Consider the following 19,016-nt stretch of genomic DNA (forward strand, 5'->3'; position numbering starts at 1 on the left):
ATATTTACGACAAATAAATGCTATAAACGTTATGTTTAAATGATAGTTATGAACGCGTGGTTTTATCAACATAATAATGTTACAGTGGAGTCGAATTTTATTACAAATCTAGAACGTTGACTGCAGCATGTAATACGTTTCAAAATAAAAGGCCCACAATGCTTGCGTTGTAACGGTTATAACACATTTCAACATATTTTTTTAAGTTTTAACATATCAACTTCATACGTTGCGCTTTATGTTTATAATTAGATAAAATAAAAATTAAACCAAACTATATTTTAAAAATCATAAGATAAAATATTTCTTCACTCTATAATAGCACCATTTATGTTTAATTTTTTTCATGTTTATTTTAATAATTATAAATACGATATACAATTTTTATGGCTTCACATTCTTAGGGAACTGAACTGTTCTACATTAGTAACTTTTACATCTACAAACCAATAGGAGGCAGTAAAGTCGTGTCCCGTTTCAACCTGTTGAATGCGCTTCCCAAGAAGAAGAGACCAAAGCACATCGTATGTGTCGATACAAAAATACAACGGGTTTTGTTTTTAAACAGATTTTTTTTCCTTGTCAGATGTTATAAAAGCAAAACTGACGCATTGATCAAGTGGTTAGGATATGTTAAACCCCCACGAGTTACGGGAGTAGATTGGTAAGTCTTCTGCTTGCCGGAAAAGTTTTTTATTTGTGACTAAGCAAAGTTTACAGTTAACTTTAGTCTGTGTTTATAATACTGCAATGTTCACGTCTTACACTACCATTAAATGCAGATGTTCGCATTCTAGAGCAAAGCAATCTGCTGTCAGTTAGAGAAAACGACAAGCTTTGTTTTTAATGTAGTCATGCTTAGTTTACGCAGGGCTGCCAACCTTCACGCATTCGCCGTGAGACTCTGTTTTCTCACACTCTCACTCCACACATCGTATTTTCTCACGCAGAATCGCACCTGCCATTTTGTCTGTTGTGTGTGATCGGAATGCCTAAAGGCCTATCTGTGTTCTGTAACGTTAGTTTTTGGTGCAGTAAACTTTCTTCTCAGCGGTCTAGCAGTGGACCTCATTGTTAAAGTAGATTGGCCATTGTCCAATCAAAGGTAAGAAGGCGGGGGTTACAGTCTACAGAGCCGGTGTGGTGACAAATCAAAGAAGACATTAGAGGCTACACAGTCAATATTCTACCACTTTTAACAGTAGAAATGTTTAGCGGTATTGCAAACTACAAAATGCAGTTTAAAATGGAAAATATTAATATTAATTGATTTACAATGATTACGTTTTAAGAGAAATCAATGTAAATTTTATAATGTTTTGAACTCAAATGAGACAACCTCGATGACGTATGCTGTAGAGTAGACAGATGTGACCTCCGGATGGCGCAGCTCTTGTCTGTTCTTTGTTCAAAATTTAAAGGGACAGTTCACGTAAAATTAAAGATAGTGACGAAATTGTTATTAAAATATTTCTAATTCAACTTTCCGCCATCGCATGCCCTATGCTGTTCCTCCACATCATAACACCCACCCCCGCAGGCCTAAACATCTCACTCCAAGCGGAACTCAAAAATTGGCAGCCCTTGTTTACGTAGTACTAGATACGACCACAAATTAATTTCTGTCTTTTTAGTTGGTCTGTCAGTCAACAAAGTTCCTTGAGTGCAAAGCAGTACTTAAATTTAAAAAATAAAAATTTGATTGTATGTGTGTCTGTACTAAAGTATATAATATGCTAATATTAAAGTTGTTAATTTATTTAAGGATATGTGTAAAAGTAAGGTTTGGCATCACTAGTCCTGCCCAGCAGCATCCACCACGGCGGGGGAAATCAAACCCATTGTGTGCAGGGTGGTTATCTACCTACAGCGGGACATGTCAGGAGAGACCTGCCTGCACCAGCTTCAACCACAGCCCGTTGTGTCAGTCTTTTCCGGGACTTGTCACAAGGCCAAGACTTGCACCTACCGTGGCGTATCTGGAAACAAATACGTGCAGCTTAACGTCGGTGGAAATCTGTACTATTCCACTCTTCAAGTGCTCACCCGGCAGGACACCCGGCTCAGGTCCATGTTCAGCGGCAAGATGGAGGTGCTCACTGATAAGGAAGGTAAGCTGTTTAGCCTGTGCAGAGCCACTTCTAGATAACATGTAACCTCTTTACTTTTGGCCCGCAGGCTCTGTAAATTCAGTGACAGTGAGTTCTCTTTTTTTTTAGGTTGGATTCTAATTGACCGCTGTGGGAAACACTTTGGTTCAATACTAGGCTATCTCCGTGATGGATTTGTGACTTTGCCCAAAAGCAGACAAGGTATCATGGAGCTGATGGCAGAGGCCAGGTATTACCAGATCTTGGGGTTGATAGACTTGTGCCTGACGGCCCTGCAGGTTAGTTGAGACTTATGAGAAAAAACTGAATGATTGAAAAAATTGGTTTATTCAGTTGATGGGTTCGCTCTTGGCTTTTTGTGTTTTCAGGATAATCAAGAAAAAGCACTGTGTGTTATCCCAGTCATAACATCTCTTAAAGAGGAGGAAAAACTTCTACAAGGCTGTTTAAGGGTGAGTTTTATTGCAATGTAACTATAACTTTTCAATGCATTAATGTCTTTCAGGATTTCTGTATATAACCACAAAATACATCTTCAACTAAATATAGCCTGTCATAAAACTGCTCTACAACCGCGCAAACAACAAATATTCTTATACAAGGTAAATATATGTTTATCACAAACATGGATTGATCTGTTGCATCCAAGATTGGCTTGGTTTCAAAACATAAATTTTAATTTTTTGGCTTCCTCAATCTTTCTCAGCAACTCAGATGACAACTTGCTAAAGAATATTGAGTTATTTGAGAAGCTGTCACTGAGCTACAGCGGTCGTGTACTCTTCCTCAAAGATGTGATTGGAGACGAGATCTGCTGCTGGTCATTTTACGGTCAGGGGCGAAAGCTGGCAGAAGTCTGCTGCACATCCATTGTGTATGCTACTGAGAAGAAGCAGACAAAGGTAAATATCTTAAGGCTGTAACACTCATTTCCTAACAAAATGTCCAACATCAAGGAACACCTGTAAATGCTCTCCGCAGGTTGAGTTTCCAGAGACACGGATCTACGAGGAGACATTAAATGCCTTACTTTATGAGACTCTCCCGGTCCCAGATAATTCTCTGTTGGAGGCCACCCGCAGACGTAACAACTGTTGCTCGCACAGCGAAGTGGAGGAGGCTGTGGAGCTGAGGGAGCGTGTGCGTCGCATACACATCAAAAGATACAGTAGTTATGATGACAGACCACTTGGACATTAGCCAAACTGTGAATGAAGGCTCTTGTTAAGTATATAGAGAGAACACTAAGCTATCCGCACCAATTACTGAGAACATATTTCTATTTTACAATTCATTACCAATACAAGTTGCCTATTGGTTATATGGATTCAAGAGTAGGATTGACAATCGTATGATTAAGAAATACCAGCATGAGAGTTTTTGCATTAATGTACAAAGGTTGAAATAGCTGTCAGATATACATTTTAATATACATCAACTTTGTTTTTAAGCAAAACACTTTACTAAAACACTTAACACAGAAATGAATAAACCCAAACATAGAAATTATACGTTTTATAACATTGAATGCAAAGACAAATCTGTGAAATGATTTCTGCTAACCTTACTGGAATATGAACTACTTTATAATCATGCCTTATGTCTTAATGAATCATTCATATCGTGATTTAAGATTAAATGATTTTGAACTAGATTTGATCAAGGCATGCAATGCAGTTGTAAATGACAATTGCAAAATGACTGTAATTTCGAATGCTTTTAATGCCTACTGAATGAAAGAATGACCTTTACATTTATGCATTTAGCATACAATTTTATAATTTTTATAATGTGTTTCTAGGGAATTTAACCCATTATTTTTGTGCTGCTAACACGATACTCTTCCAATTGTGCTACAGGGACATGATCTATTGTTTTCTCATCTATTATTTACTCAAAAAAGTGTTTTGCGATGGGTTGTTTTGATATGGTATCTATATATTTTTATTTGGTTACCATTAGAGATTGTAGACCAATGATACACTGTGCCACCAACAGCAGACTTTCAGAGTGATTCCAGGCCTTATGCCATTACACTAAAATTGGTACATTGGCTTTAAAAATAAAATGACAATTGGATACGATCTGTGCTGTTTTTCTTTAGAAATGCGTGTCATTTTGCTAGCACCTGTGCCATTTTAGATGATGCACACCTGTGTTTACCATTTCAAGGAGTGAAAGTATTATTTTCAGTATCATGCATTACGTAGCTTTTGAATCCAGTCAGTCAAAATGCACATCGTGTTATGGTGAATGTCTATAATGACAATGCACTGATTCCTAAAGCGCCTCCATCCGAGCTGTCAAACGTGGAGGAGCTAAAAATAAATCGCCGTCACTGACTGAACAGCCCTTGGCATACGGCGCGTGAAGAGATTTATCCCATTGATCAACAATGCCGAGGGGGGCGGGGCCAGCGGCGATTGCGTCATAAAGGAACGGAAGATGGCTTCACGATGCGCTACATCGGTGCATAGATGCGTCAACGCTCAGCTGTCAGGACACACGTTTATATGAAAAGGAAGGAAGGAAGGAAGGATAAAGGAAAATTGGGAAGAAGACACGCGAGGCATCCAGGTTTATGTCTCCTGACAGTGTGTGCTTGTTGAACAGTCGGGGACAATGAGTTCGACCACAGTTGAAGAATTTAAAGAGAAATTACTATGGAACGTGAAAAGAGAAGTAAGTGTGATTTATGCCATTGCATTGTGCTTTTAATTTTCTTCTGATGTTTTGGGTTGTATGATGAAAATAAAAATAAGTAAAGCGCGATTTGTCCACGTTCGCGATATATTGTTGCATCGGGTCCAAATGTGAGCAATGCGTTTCATAACATGCAATATGAAGTTTGGGATGCGCTTATGGTTACAGTGTATCAATGGTAACGAGTTGCAATGGCCAGAAGCGAGTCTGCAGCCACAGTTTACGTTCACATCTGTTCACCTGTAGAGCTGAAGGGGCACATTTTCTTCCTCATCCGCCTACTTAATGTGTAACTTAATATGAACATGAAGGACTCGCAATCTATTGTGATCTATAGGTTCCACCCCGTTGACAGGATTAAATGGAGCAAAACCATGAGAAATAAGGTGTTCGTGTCGAATGGTCGCCCTGCTTGTTGTAAAGTAAACAAATGAAAAATGAGTTGACGAGGAATATGCTTTGCAAGATTTTGCGCTGGTTGACAAACCATTATAAGGACATTTTGACCACGTGAACTTTGTGTATAACCTTGCTATAAGAGAAAGCGAGCTAGTGAATAGAAAAGGGGATTGGTTGATGGCACCACCTTCACTTCACCTGTGTTTTGGAACATTTAGCCTACTATTTACAACTTTAAAATGTGGAAACGTATATCAAGGGGCTAGGCTTTATTTTTTAAAAATTGGCTGACTGAAGTACCACACAGTTACATTTATCTCTGCGTTAAAGGCACAGTTCACCCCAAAAATAACAATCCTGTCATGAATTACTCACTCTCAAGTTGTTTAAAATCTTCATACATTTCGTTGTTTTGTAACCAAACAGTTATGGGGCCCCATTGATTACCATAGAATGAGAATAGGTTTTCTTTCCACCAGTTCTTGTCTTTTTTGTATATGTATAATAGTTTTAGTAATCTGACTACTTGTCAATAAACAAACAAATATTTAATAATAAAACTCAATAGGTAGATCTTCTTGGCATCTAACCCCTTATGCATTAATTTATGTCAAAATACACTGATATTCCATAGGATGAATTGATAAGACGATCACATTGAGTTTGTCATGGTTTTCAGTCCAGGCACTGTGACATTAAAGAAGCTATTACATCATTATTCATCAGTATAATTAATATCTTTCGCCTCGTAGAGCTATTTTATATTAGGTCCCTATGAATAATAGAAATCTTGAATGAATTGGAGCAAAGAATAGACGATCTAAATTGGTACCATTATGTCTCATCTGTCAGAGCAGACTGTGTCCGCATAGCTGATCCAGTCTCTAGAACTTAGTTCATGTGTGGATTCCTGGCAGATGTCATTTCTCACAGTGGCAGAGGGCATGTTTAGATGATGCCAAAAAATGATTTTAAGAAGAACTACAGTCATTCTGAGGGTAATGAGCTGAACTTCAATGTTTTTCCTCTGCAAAGTTATTTGTGCTTCACTTATTTCTTCTAAATAGAAATAGGGTTCAATGAGAATTACATTATTGTTTTTTCAACATAGACTGATTTCACGCTGCCGCCATGTTGAAATTTTAAGCGGAAATGACCGATTGACTGCAATGTTTTGGGATACCAATCTGGAGTTAATTAAACGATTTATGATATTAAATGTGATAATAAAAGCAGAGGACGCATGTCACACGAGCTGTTTTTACCACTTAAGCCTTACTATCACATATTAGGGACTGTTTAAACTGCAATGAACAGGTTTCATTTGAGCGCACACAGCTAATCTAAAGTTACTTTTAAACTATTTTTTTCATCTCACAGATACCCGATGGGCATCCAATCCTTTGCAGTCTATCTGTCCTCCGGTTTTCTTCCCAACTCTGCCTCGTTTTAGGTTTCAACATGGCAGCGGAGTGAAATCAGTCTATTGACTTTCTTTGTATTACAGCTAAGGTCTCTGTCACTTTAAGCTGCAGTGAGCCGCCTCCTGGTTGCCTAGCAACTGAAAGCATCAGCAGCTACCTAAGAAGTTAAATTGCATCAGTGGACGATTAATACAGCTGCATGAAGCAGGGATTGTCAGAAATGGCTCCAAGGAGAGCAAAACATGAAACGAGTTTCATTTTGCCATTCTCTCCTTTTTCTTCTTAATATGTATTGGCTTGCATAATGATATTGATGTGCCAATGTCTTGCAATGCTCTGTTATATATAATACATATTTTCCAGCAATTTACATAAAATAAAAATTATTTTTGTAAAAAGCAAAGCTAAGGCTTCAAAGCTACTTCATAGTTTGTGTTTCATAGCTTTAACAGCGGATGTGAGCGTGCTGATGCCATATGATGTCTGTGTGAATTGGGTGCGCTGTGGGATGCAAATTACGTTGGTTGAATATGTAAGCAGGACCAGTCTCAACCAATGGCTATCGTCAAAACGTTCGGCCAGAATGTTTTTATTGGTCGAAGGACTTTTGGTCCTACGCCTTTCATAGACGAGATATAAATATAAAAAAATATTTTACCTCTATACTTCTTGATTGCTATAAGGATGTGAAGAGATTTCCCACCAGCATGACATAAAATGTTTTGAACAGAATCATGCATTCTGCCTTTAATTTTTGTGTAGTTGTTAACTATAAGCTGTAAGAGAATCATGCCATGCTTTGTGTTGACTGATAGACACTGAATTAACTGAGCATATGAGTGCAGAGATATCCATTGTGTAACATCCACATATTGCGTGTGTGTTTTCAGAATGACAAGGTCCTCGTTGTCCCTTTTTTCCTTAAACGTCAATGAGTGATGACTTCATTAATGTCATTGTTATAGCTGTCAGTTTGGCTGGAATTTTGATTAGGGTTGGGTATCATTAGAATTTTAGCTATTTCGATTCTGCTTAACGATTATGATTCTTAATGATTCTCAGTTGCAATTCCACAGTTGAAGTAAAACATTTAGATATCAACCTGTATTATCATTTAGCCTGTTTATTGACTTATATGCAAAACATATACATATATATATATATATATATATGTGTATATATATATATATATACACTCACCTAAAGGATTATTGGGAACACCATACTAATACTGTGTTTGACCCCCTTTTGCCTTCAGAACTGCCTTAATTCTACGTGGCATTGATTCAACAAGGTGCTGAAAGCATTCTTTAGAAATGTTGGCCCATATTGATAGGATAGCATCTTGCAGTTGATGGAGATTTGTGGGATGCACATCCAGGGCGTGAAGCTCTCGTTCCACCACATCCCAAATATGCTCTAGTGGGTTGAGATCTGGTGACTGTGGGAGCCATTTTAGTACAGTGAACTCATTGTCATGTTCAAGAAAGCAATTTGAAATGATTTGAGCTTTGTGACATGGTGCATTATCCTGCTGGAAGTAGCCATCAGTGGATGGGTACATGGTGGTCATAAAGGGATTGACATGGTCAGAAACAATGCTCAGGTAGGCTGTGGCATTAAAACAATGCCCAATTGGCACTAAGGGGCCTAAAGTGTGCCAAGAAAACTTCCTCCACACCATTACACCACCACCACCAGCCTGCACAGTGGTAACAAGGCGTGATGGATCCATGTTCTCATTCCGTTTACTCATCAGACCAGGCAACATTTTTCCAGTCTTCAACTTTCCAATTTTGGTGAACTTGTGCAAATTGTAGCCTCTTTTTCCTATTTGTAGTGGAGATGAGTGGTACCCGGTGGGGTCTTCTGCTGTTGTAGCCCATCCGCCTCAAGGTTGTGCGTGTTGTGGCTTCACAAAAGCTTTGCTGCTTACCTTGTTGTAAGGTTGTAACGCGTGGATATTTCAGTCAAAGTTGCTCTTCTATCAGCTTGAATCAGTCGGCCCATTCTCCTCTGACCTCTGGCATCAACAAGGCATTTTCGCCCACAGGACTGCCGCATACTGGATGCTTTTCCCTTTTCACACCATTCTTTGTAAACCCTAGAAATGGTTATGCGTGAAAATGCCGGTAACTGAGCAGATTGTGAAATACGCCTGTCTTGCACCAAAAACCATGCCACGCTCAAAATTGCTTAAATCACCTTTCTTTCCCATTCTGACATTCAGTTTGGAGTTCAGGAGATTGTCTTGACCAGGACCACACCCCTAAATGCATTGAAGCCACTGCCATGTGATTGGTTGATTAGATAATTGCATTAATGAGAAATTGAACAGGTGTTCCTAATAATCCTTTAGGTGAATGTATATTTATGATGTATATATACACATAGCAACCATGTTTTTTCTGATTTATTACAATTTGTATTTCCACAGCTTAACTACATCATGGTTAAACTGTAGTTACTATAAACTATGGTCAATTTGTGGTAGTTTCTGAAAATATGCACATAGGAATTGATAAGAGGAATTGAATTTTTTTTTATTTCAAGTATCCGACTCCTATTCCTTTTGATTCCGATCCAATTCCTAGCCTTTCGATTCGATTGCCAAACGATTCCGATTTTCGATTCCTAACCCTATTTTTAATACCATTGTGGTCACATAAATATAATACGAGGCTGTGCTAAGCGTTTCCTCTGGCATACGTTAAACATTTACAATCTTCTCCGTACCATTTCTTCTCCGCATCCAACCATTCACCATCATTCTTGGCCTATTATGTAATGTGACAGATGTCTACTACAATTCACATCCAAAACTTTTTAATTTTACTCTTCCAGTCATTCAAAAGACATCAGCCTTTCAATGTACTGTCTATTGGCCGCGTGTCAAATCTCATACCGTAGGGCGTACACAAGTCATGTAATCAGCAGATGTCTGTAATTTGCTGCCACTCAATGCTACAATTACCCTTCTGCTGTTCTTCAAATTACACAAACAGTATGAAACAGCCTGCAAGGATTGTGATTAGTCTGGAATCTGCTCTATTGTATGACATTCGTAAGAAAACAATATGACTGAGGAACATTCTACACTCCTCGCACTCCTTACTAAAGCGTATGTGGTTATGCTGTGGCAAATAATTTGTTGCTTTTGTGTTCCACGTTCGAATTTGTGGAAAGATTTGTGTTTCTTGCCCATCTTGGCCAATCCTAATGACTTTTCTTTCCATGTCCAGGTGAAGCAGATAATGGAGGAGGCTGTGACCAAGAAGTTTGTGCACGAGGACAGCAGCCACATCATCGCACTTTGCAGTGAGTACAAACAGAGCTATTTTTTCTGAACCTCATGTACAAATTAGAGCAAGTTAGGAGACATATCATGACATCATCCTATTTGTGCCAGCCTGCAGATCATTTTGATGTCATAGAATCGTAGACCCTCATCAGAAAAGGTTCAGTGAGAGGATAGTTAGGGCTTATGTGGCATAATAGTTCTGGATTCAGATCACCCTCAGCAATAAGGTTGATGCGCACGGTACAGATGACTGGTAGTGGGTGTGTGACTCACCCTCTTTGCTCCATTGACACAGAGGAAGTCCAGAACATTAGTTCAGGCAGGAATTCATTACGTCAGTGAATGTGGGACACAACAGTGCTACGTGGCACCACAGAACACTTGGCCAGATATTGCTTAGTTAAGTTTTATCTGTTTGTGTGTGTCGGAATACCTATTTTTGTCTCCTAGCAACCTGTCAAACCAATAACTTATGTCCATTTGTTAACAATATATGTTATGTAACTGTGACATGATTGAAATATATGTTTACATTTTGTAATTTAGCAGACGCTTTTATCCAAAGCGACTTACAAAGTAGGGGAAAACGATAGAAGCAATGTGGGGTAACAAAAGAACAACTATGCATTGGTGCAGTAAAACTGATCTCAGTTAGCCTACCACAGTATACGAAGGGGGGAAAGGAAAGTAGCGAAGAAGTAGAAGACTGTACTAAGGGGTCAGATGTTGATGGAAGAGATGTGTTTTTAGCCGATTCTTAAAGACAACTACAGAATCCGCTGATCTTGTGGCACGAGGGAGATTGTTTCAGAGTCGTGGAACACATGCGGAGAAAGTCTGTGAGATAGATTTTTTTTCCTTTGGGGGACAGCACCACAAGACGTCGTTCGATAGCTGAGCGCAGGGATCGAGCGTGTTACACGCCGGAAAACCTACCCTGCTTCAGCATCCGTGAAACACGAGACCCGCAGTCATAACCTCCTCATAGGTTTCCGGAAATGCTAGGCTAAACCATCAATACGCAAAAATATATAGTCTAGGGGTAACAGTTTAAAACCTAACAAGATATTCCCTGCGTGCAACTTTCCCTGCGGTGTGTGTTCAGAATTTGAACTTGTAACTATATCAGGTATGTGGGTAATGATGTATGAATAATAAGGGAGACCAACCAGAGAAGCTTGCTTACCTTTAAGATCTTTCTCGGCCTTCTGGACGAGCACAATCCTTGCTGCCTTGGGGCGGCTAGCCCTTGCTTCTTCCTCACGAATCCACGTGCATTATAGATGATAGCTCGCCGCGACGATCACAGTGCAACGTTGGGTGCGAGTGACTATAGAGAGCCAGTGCAACCTGCAGTCTGGATCATCTGAAGAGGTCTGGTTGTACAAGCTGGAAGACCAGCCAGTATGACAGAGAGCAGTAGAGTCTTGGTGGACTGACCGCTCTTGAAACCAGACTGGTTGCGGTGCAGGAGGTTGTTCTGGGATTCAGCACCAATCTAGCACGATTCAATAAAAGGAAGGGAGCATGCGGGAACCAGCGAACGTAAAACTGACTTTTAATATAACAAATATACAACCAACCTATAGTAAAATGCCGGCATTTCCCTCACAGTTGACTGCCAGCCATACAAACACATTAAAACACAACATAAAGTCCAGGCCTGATCCTCTCTCACCCTTCCCTGTTTTTGTAAATACGTTGTGAATTTGTATTTCGCAAACAGCAGATTCTTGCACCGCTGATACTTCAGCATGGTGATATTTACAGTTTACGTGTCTCTGTCATCCAATATGGTGTGTCAGCTTCTGCTCTGAGACACGTATTGTATTATGTGAATAACAAAACCACGGCAGCGCTGTAAGAATAAACAGCACAAAACAACAGAGAGTGTCACCATGAATCAAAAATCACCCTGGCTGTGTTTGCCTGCGTGACCTGAACTCTTTTAGAACTCTGTTATCGTGTTTATGCAAAATGCGTGAATAAATCCAAATGCGTGTTATTTTCCATGAGTGCTCTCGTTAAAAGATGAAAATAGAACAGCCTGTGTTCGTTGAGGTTAAAGGTCACATGATGTCAGCTGTGGACTGCTATGTGACTCACCCGCTCTTCCTCTCCTTCTCCTAGTTAATGTGACCTGTGTAATTTTTTATTGTGGAACATCTGTTAATAAATCGGAGTTACTTTTATGATCTAAGTGCTTTAAAAAATCATCCCCCCATTCATTCTCCACTATATTGAGTTTGAATATGAAATTTGTTACGTAATGCTACGGCACCTGCAATTTAACTCCCCGGCTTCACCAGATCTAACCTTCTTAGCAACGGGGCTATATGTGGTTACGCCCTTAATGCAATGTTATTACTCTGGCTAGCACTGCACTACACTTAACATAGCTGTTAAGATGCGTCTTTTGATATAGTGGTTCCCTGTGGTGCTCAATCTCATTCTAGATTTTAATCAGTTTAACAGTGCCATTAATGCATTTGCGCGCTAATAATTCTATTCATTTCACTGCAGCAATATTAAAAGGTATACTAAATACACATTACATACAATTTAACATATACAGACATAGAAAAACTTTATTCCATATTTTATTTAATCAGCATTTCTAGATGTAGTCAGTTCGGTCTGTTGAATTTCAACAAAAGCAAACGTCAGGAGTGACAAAGTCATCCAACAGTAATGTGAAAGACTGACAGCACGCCAACACACATGAAATTTGTTGAATAAATAACGTATGAGCTTTGTTCTGAATACATGTACAAATGTTATTGTTGTACTGCTTAAAAGTGAATATGAACTTGTTTTATTTGCAGTATTTGAGGTCTGTTATTTCTTTTCTGTTATTTTGACCTGTTTCTGCAGTTTTCATTTTCTGCAAATAATGCAAATAGAAACAATCATTTTAATTGACATTTGGGAGAAATATTTTTAGTAGTTCACAGAATGAAACAAAACCACAAACCAATAAATTATTATTATTTAGATCTAAGCTAAAACATTTTGATAATATGACCATAGAACTGATGAATATTTGTTGAAATTATTTTGTGTGGTTTGTATTGGCATGCCTGTCTTTGTTCGTTTTTTCATTAGGGACGAAAATGGAGATTAAATGCATGACTGATTTGAAGTATTTTGGGGTGTTTGAGGTGGAGAACGTCCGAGTCGTGACTGGGTATTATGAGATTTCTGTGTAAATGCTGTTCTGCTCTGTTCTCCACAGAAAGAAAGTGTGTGTGGGTGGGTGTTTAGGGAGGGGTGTTCTGGGAGCTCTGCCAATCTGTTGTCACCACCAAAACACCTAGCAGCTTCCCTCTATTACAGACGAGAGTCGTCGGTCACGGATTCCCCACGCAACCAGTCGCCCCCGCATTTTCATCCTGGAGCTCTCACGCTCTCTCCCACGTCACACCAATTTACGACAGTGCACTTCTCAGCTAAATTATGTTTCAGGGGAATATTTCATCACAAAGATTTGCGCAATGTGGGATGATCGTGCCTGTTTGGGGACTGGGATGGTGGTTACACAGATGTACACAGATGATACATGTGAGCAACAACATTAAGGGCTTTTTCAGTTAGACTTAGAGAAAGCATTCTGTTCTCTCCTATTCATTTCATAGCCAGAACTGAATGCCCCTGAACCAAGATTGCCCTATCCCTTAAGCCTTAGAAGACAGTTCACCCCAAATTGAAAATTCTATCATAATTTACTCACCCTCAAGTTGTTCCAAACATGTATACATTTTTAGTTTTCTATGAAAACAAAGAAAGATATTTGAAAGAAATGTTTGTATCCAAATGATAATGGTAGTCAAAAGTCCCCCAGATTTCCTTGCTTTCCTACATTCTTCTAAATATCTTCTTCTGTGTTCAATAGAACAAAGGAAATCTATAAAGTAAGTTTTCCTATTGTGGTAGTTGTGGTCAAGAATTCTTTGGTTACAAGCATTCTTCCAAATATATTTCTCCGTGTTTATTTACTCACCCTCATACTTGAGGGTAAGTAAATGAAGACAGAATTAAAATGTTTGGGTTATTTCAATTTAGTGACTTATTACTATAAAAGTGATTGGCTGATGTCACCACAACAGTGCCCCAAGAACTCCACATACACTTTTCCTCTATTTTCAGACTTTTATAATGTTGTGCCATCATTATATTGCAACTATTGTAGATATACTGGAAAATGACTACACCGTCTTGAACAAACCGATCTAATTTCATTACTTGCAAAATGATCGTCTTAATGATCGGATATGAAATACAAATTGGATTTATGTGCAGTGTGAAAAAGCAGAGTTTCAGAGCATTCGCCATTAGTAAGAACGCCCTTAAGAGGGCAATACAATGTGTAAACTGGATGCTTTTATGGCCCCTCTTCAAAAATGACAAAAGCCAAAAAAACACATTGCCCAGAACTGTAGAATCTGTCAAATGACTAATTTCACTGCTGTCCCTACTGGAGTTTTCTTAAGATCATGTAACCCTGCTGCCTTCCCACAATGCTGAGCACACGCTGTACAGACATGTCCATTCAGATGTAGAGCCATTAGCCACTTCAGATATGCATAACATTGGGTCTTATTCACAAATAATTAGGTAGATTTTTCCTATTTACACGCAAATTTGAACTTCTTTCGAAAGCCTAATTCACGACACATGTGTACGCACAAATTTGTTCTTAACCTCGTCCTAATGTTAGTGAATCTGGAGTAGTCTAAATGAGCGGCCACATGCACAAGTTTAGTCATTTGCATATTAGGGCTTTACGCCTATTTCCTTACCACCTGTTGTCACTTAAGTCAAAGATACTCCAGGTAACCCCGTATGACGATATCTACTGTCTTATTCGATGGGAATACGTTTTATTTGATAAAGTTTTGCTTCAAAACAAAATGTGCTTCCACAAAAAGAAGCCAATTTTGAAAAAGGCATTAACATCAATGCATACCCTAGCTGCCGTCAAATCCCCCTTGGGACTTCCTACATAGGAAGTTTTAATTACGATTTGAAATGCATTTAATGGTTTTTAGTTGAAATTAAATCGATGTATTGAGCAATTCCATGTGTCTTTTGTAGTTGTCAAAGATGCACATTATGTGAGATGATTGGTAAGCCATTGCATGTGGTGATTCTTGAAACACCTTGAAACAGGTGATTCATTTTTAACTATCACCGTATGCTTTGGTATGATTCTTTAATTTACACAACCCCAGTAAGACCTCTGAGAAAATTATTTACCACTGGTAATAATAATATGCTGGCATTCAAATAGCTCATAAATGTGATCATTTTGACATTATTTAATGGCATCGCATGTCTAAGCTATGGGTTGATTTGAATCTTTAGGAAATATTTGGCCTCTCTCCTTTTAAAGTATCAGCCTTGCATATTTTAAATTAACAAGTGGGTTGTGTCGGGGGTCAGCTGGCTCCATGCAGTGTAGCCCACTGACAGATCAATGGGAATCAAATCGCAGACCTTGTAAATCCTCCAGGTTCTGTTGGAAACCAGAGATTAGTGTGGGCAGGGTCAAAGGTGACAAGAGGGGGTGGAAACACAAATTGCTTTTTGCATATTTAAACAGTGTTTAGGGAATACATTACTTCTAGTTGGTTGCTTGGTGATATTAATAAATGATACTATAATAATTAGTCAAATCCCGTCGGTGTGCATTAATAAAACAACAGTCATCAGAGAAATGTAGTCTATGTGTATGTGCAACTGTATATGCATACATCCCTTCTACATACTATCTTAAAAACAATATGGCAAATAACTATTATGCCAAAATACAATATTATATATAATATAACTATTAAAGTGGCCGTGTCTCAGACAGTTTCTGCATATCTCATGTTAATTTTGAGTACTTTAAGAATAGTATCGCACCCTTCAAATATCAGTAGAGTTTTTAGTTTGATTACATTTATAAACGACAGATACAGCTGTATGATTATTTTCCGAAAACATACGACGTGTGTGGAGGGGTGGGGACGGAAATAAAACATGTTGCCACCCATTGCCAACAAAACAACATTCATCACCCAAATGCATCGAACAAACAAACGCAGCTGAACTTCGCCAACGTGGTGCTCTTTCTCTCCTTTACGTGTGACTTGTGCGCATGTTCCTTCTCCAGCCCTCCTTGGTTGACGCGTGGGCGTGCCGCATGATTTTCCGAGAGAATTGTCCAGTAAGGGACTAAGAAAAGTTGTCACGAATGGATTTTCATGTACGAAAAAAAACTTTCCGAAAACTTTCCGAACAATTCTACGTCATACGTCCAACTCATTTTTTGACAAGTTAACCATGTCAAGCATGAGAAGACAGCACGTTTAACATTGTAAATAAGTCAGAATGCATGAAGCACTGTTGCACGGCAGCTTCAATGAATACATGTGTTAAGATTCTGTAGTGTTCGAAACAGTGGATGCTCTGCTAACCAAATAAGGCCATGAAAGCTGTCAGATTATAAATGGTGGAGTGCTGAAAACTGGAAAGGGAAAAGGGAAAAAACCTTTTTGGTTTCCGGAAGGGGTAACATTGTATTTTTACCTGTAATTGTTTTCGTAAATGTTATTTGTATGTCAGTGTTTGAATATCAAACAGGGTCAATGGGAAATGCCTTCATGACCAATGTACATTATAACGTCCCTGACTTGACTGAGTTCCTAACTGTATTTATTTAGCAAATAGGTATGTAAGGTACAGGAATTCGTGCACAACGTCACATCATGTGACATCAAATACTTGTTGCAAAGAACTGATTTCTTTTTTCCCGTCTTGTACAAAATAACTCCCCTCATGCCAGTCTGCATTTTTAAATCCCTTGATGTCACACAGAGCCGAGATGAAGCGTTCCAGTTTCTCTCAAACACCTGCGACACCATGAGCTAATCAGAGATTATTAAGTGAATGAAGTGAGTTATGAGTCATTTCTGTTTACCCAGCGTCCCTCACGATGAAACATCTTGTGAATGAGTTTTGCCTGAGACACAGATTTAAATTAGACTGCGAGCAGACATTATTTGTGAAAAACGCAGCTGTTTGCTCGGATGTGGCCAAGAAGAATGTGGAATAGGTATACAGTAAGTGTTGAAGATAGGATGCTCCATATACCAATTAATGCGCAATCAACATTTAGTTAAAAAAATATATAGGTTTAGAATATTTTGGGTGGAAGCCGATGGAACAGTGTTAGGGGCCATTCAGACAGAACGTGCCTGTGTCTAAAAACCCGTGGACGCAGTGCTCAGATATGTTTTTTTAAAGCGCAGCCTAGAACGCCCAGTTTCACCCAAAACTGAAATTTCTGGCAGTCAATGGTGGCCAAGAGCTGTTTGGTCACAATTCTTCCAACCATCTTTCTCTGAGTTCATCAGAACAAAGAACTTCATGCAGATTTGGAACAACTGGAGGGTGAGTAAATGAAGACTCTGAGTTTCAATTTTTGGGTGATACATTGATTTATTCGTGGTGGCCCGCCACACTATCAACACTGGCCGCCGCGAATAGATTTTTCATGATTCCCCTTTTAATTTGACTATTTAAAAAAGTTTAAACATTGTTTAAACAGCGTGTTGACGCTCAGCGCCTCTCTTTCTCATGTTGTGTGCAGCTCCGCCCTCGACGCTAAGCACCACTCGCTCACATGACAGTGAACAAATTAAAATGTGGCCTCTAATATTTTTTCTTCCTTGTACTTGCCTTTCCACATAAAGTGGTTCAGGCATGTGGTTAGAGCATGGCGCTAGAAATGCCAAGGTCATGGGTTTGATCCCAGGGGATTGTATATACTTAGAAAAAAATGTGTAGTATAATGCAATGTAAATTGCTTTGGATAAAAGCCTCTGCCAAATGCATAAATGTAAATGTCACTGACAAAGACTGCTGACCTAGTTTATCAAGACTTGACGAAAGGTTGTGTTGTTTCCCACACATCTCCCACACTCTTTCTCGGTGTGTCTGTGTGCAAGCTCTTCTTGCACTCTACCAGTGAGTTTGGTGCGGTGTGTAGTTGTAACTCTGTGTCAGGGACGTCGCAAGTGGGGGGAAAAGGTTGACTGAGTACATAGGGCCTTGGCATGTGAGGGGCCTTGAAGCTCCTGAAATTATATTTATTATTATTTTACAACTGTGCACCTATACTGTGCAACTTCTCTGTTCTCCACTAAATTCGAGAAGCTTCGGCAGATTTCTGTCCTGCCTCACTTTAAACTTCACGATAGGCTGTATGAGTAAAGTGGAATGGGCTCGGGGTTTTACATTTCCCGTTCACAGTCTGTCTTCACTGACTCCACTCGCAGCAGATAATGGATAGTCTCATCGACAGGTAGATGAAGTATACACTTTACGGCTAGTGCTTGATCTGATAAAAGTAGTATTTGGGTAGTTTGTTTTTAGTATTTGTGTAGGAAATGTATTGTTTTTGTTTAAATGATTGAAATCGATCTCGGAGGTCTAAATCAACACCAAATTGACTGTTCTTAGCCTCCACAAAAACTAGGCTGGAGACTGTGAGAGTTAAATTCAGCAGACAACCCCACAATAAAGGAATTGAATATACAGGGCAGGCCGCTAACTTTTAAAACAATCACTTTAATGGACTACGGAGCACATGAAGAGACATAAATCTCGCGCTTTTTGTTTTTATCTGTGTATTGAGGTAAACTTTGGATATGTATGTAGTTGAGGCAGATCTTCTGACATATTAATTCGATCCCTTATAATATATAAACATTCAATTAAAATGATAAAACGCTAAAAGGTTCAATAAATGTGTACGTAATACAAAGATGTGCTAGTGTATTTAGGACTTTACAGCAGTTGCTTTGGGATGGCACACAAAATATCATCATATACCCATTGTAAAGTTGGATGAGTGCCAAATATGACACTAATCCAATCATAAGACACTATAAAAGTGCTCTATTGGTGCCCAAATCATAATGGTTTATCATGTGCGATTGCTAAGATATTGTCATTTAAAAAAATTATAGTCATCCTTTTGTGTTTCAAAATAAATAATTTTGAATTGACTTGGCATTAATCTTTTTAAGA

At 38.8% G+C, this 19,016-nt stretch overlaps 2 protein-coding genes across 5 annotated transcripts in view; both read left to right on the forward strand.

Moving 5' to 3' along the window:
• The first annotated feature begins 392 nt into the window (after window positions 1–392).
• On the forward strand, window positions 393–4,195 carry tnfaip1 (tumor necrosis factor, alpha-induced protein 1 (endothelial)). Of its 2 annotated transcripts, none has more exons than XM_079481903.1 (7): window positions 393–664; window positions 1,766–2,111; window positions 2,220–2,389; window positions 2,480–2,563; window positions 2,661–2,713; window positions 2,818–3,013; window positions 3,093–4,195. In XM_079481903.1, the coding sequence occupies exons 2-7, from the start codon at window positions 1,877–1,879 to the stop codon at window positions 3,309–3,311; spliced, it is 957 nt and encodes a 318-aa protein (XP_079338029.1). In that variant the 5' UTR covers window positions 393–664; window positions 1,766–1,876; the 3' UTR covers window positions 3,312–4,195. The 2 variants fall into 2 exon arrangements, with proteins under 2 accessions (XP_079338029.1, XP_079338030.1); XM_079481904.1 differs by lacking the exon at window positions 393–664 and adding an exon at window positions 928–1,105.
• A 341-nt stretch (window positions 4,196–4,536) lies between these two features.
• sgsm2 (small G protein signaling modulator 2) overlaps window positions 4,537–19,016 on the forward strand; it is a 48,297-nt gene continuing 33,817 nt past the window's right edge. For all 3 annotated transcript variants that reach the window (XM_079481905.1, XM_079481907.1, XM_079481906.1), the window contains exons 1-2: window positions 4,537–4,793; window positions 9,880–9,955. In XM_079481905.1, coding sequence (XP_079338031.1) covers window positions 4,734–4,793; window positions 9,880–9,955 — 136 coding nt within the window. In that variant the 5' untranslated portion in view covers window positions 4,537–4,733. The remainder of the gene's footprint in view (window positions 4,794–9,879; window positions 9,956–19,016) is intronic.

The sequence above is a fragment of the Barbatula barbatula genome (assembly GCF_947034865.1).
Source record: "Barbatula barbatula genome assembly, chromosome: 19".
NCBI classification, from domain to species: domain Eukaryota; kingdom Metazoa; phylum Chordata; class Actinopteri; order Cypriniformes; family Nemacheilidae; genus Barbatula; species Barbatula barbatula.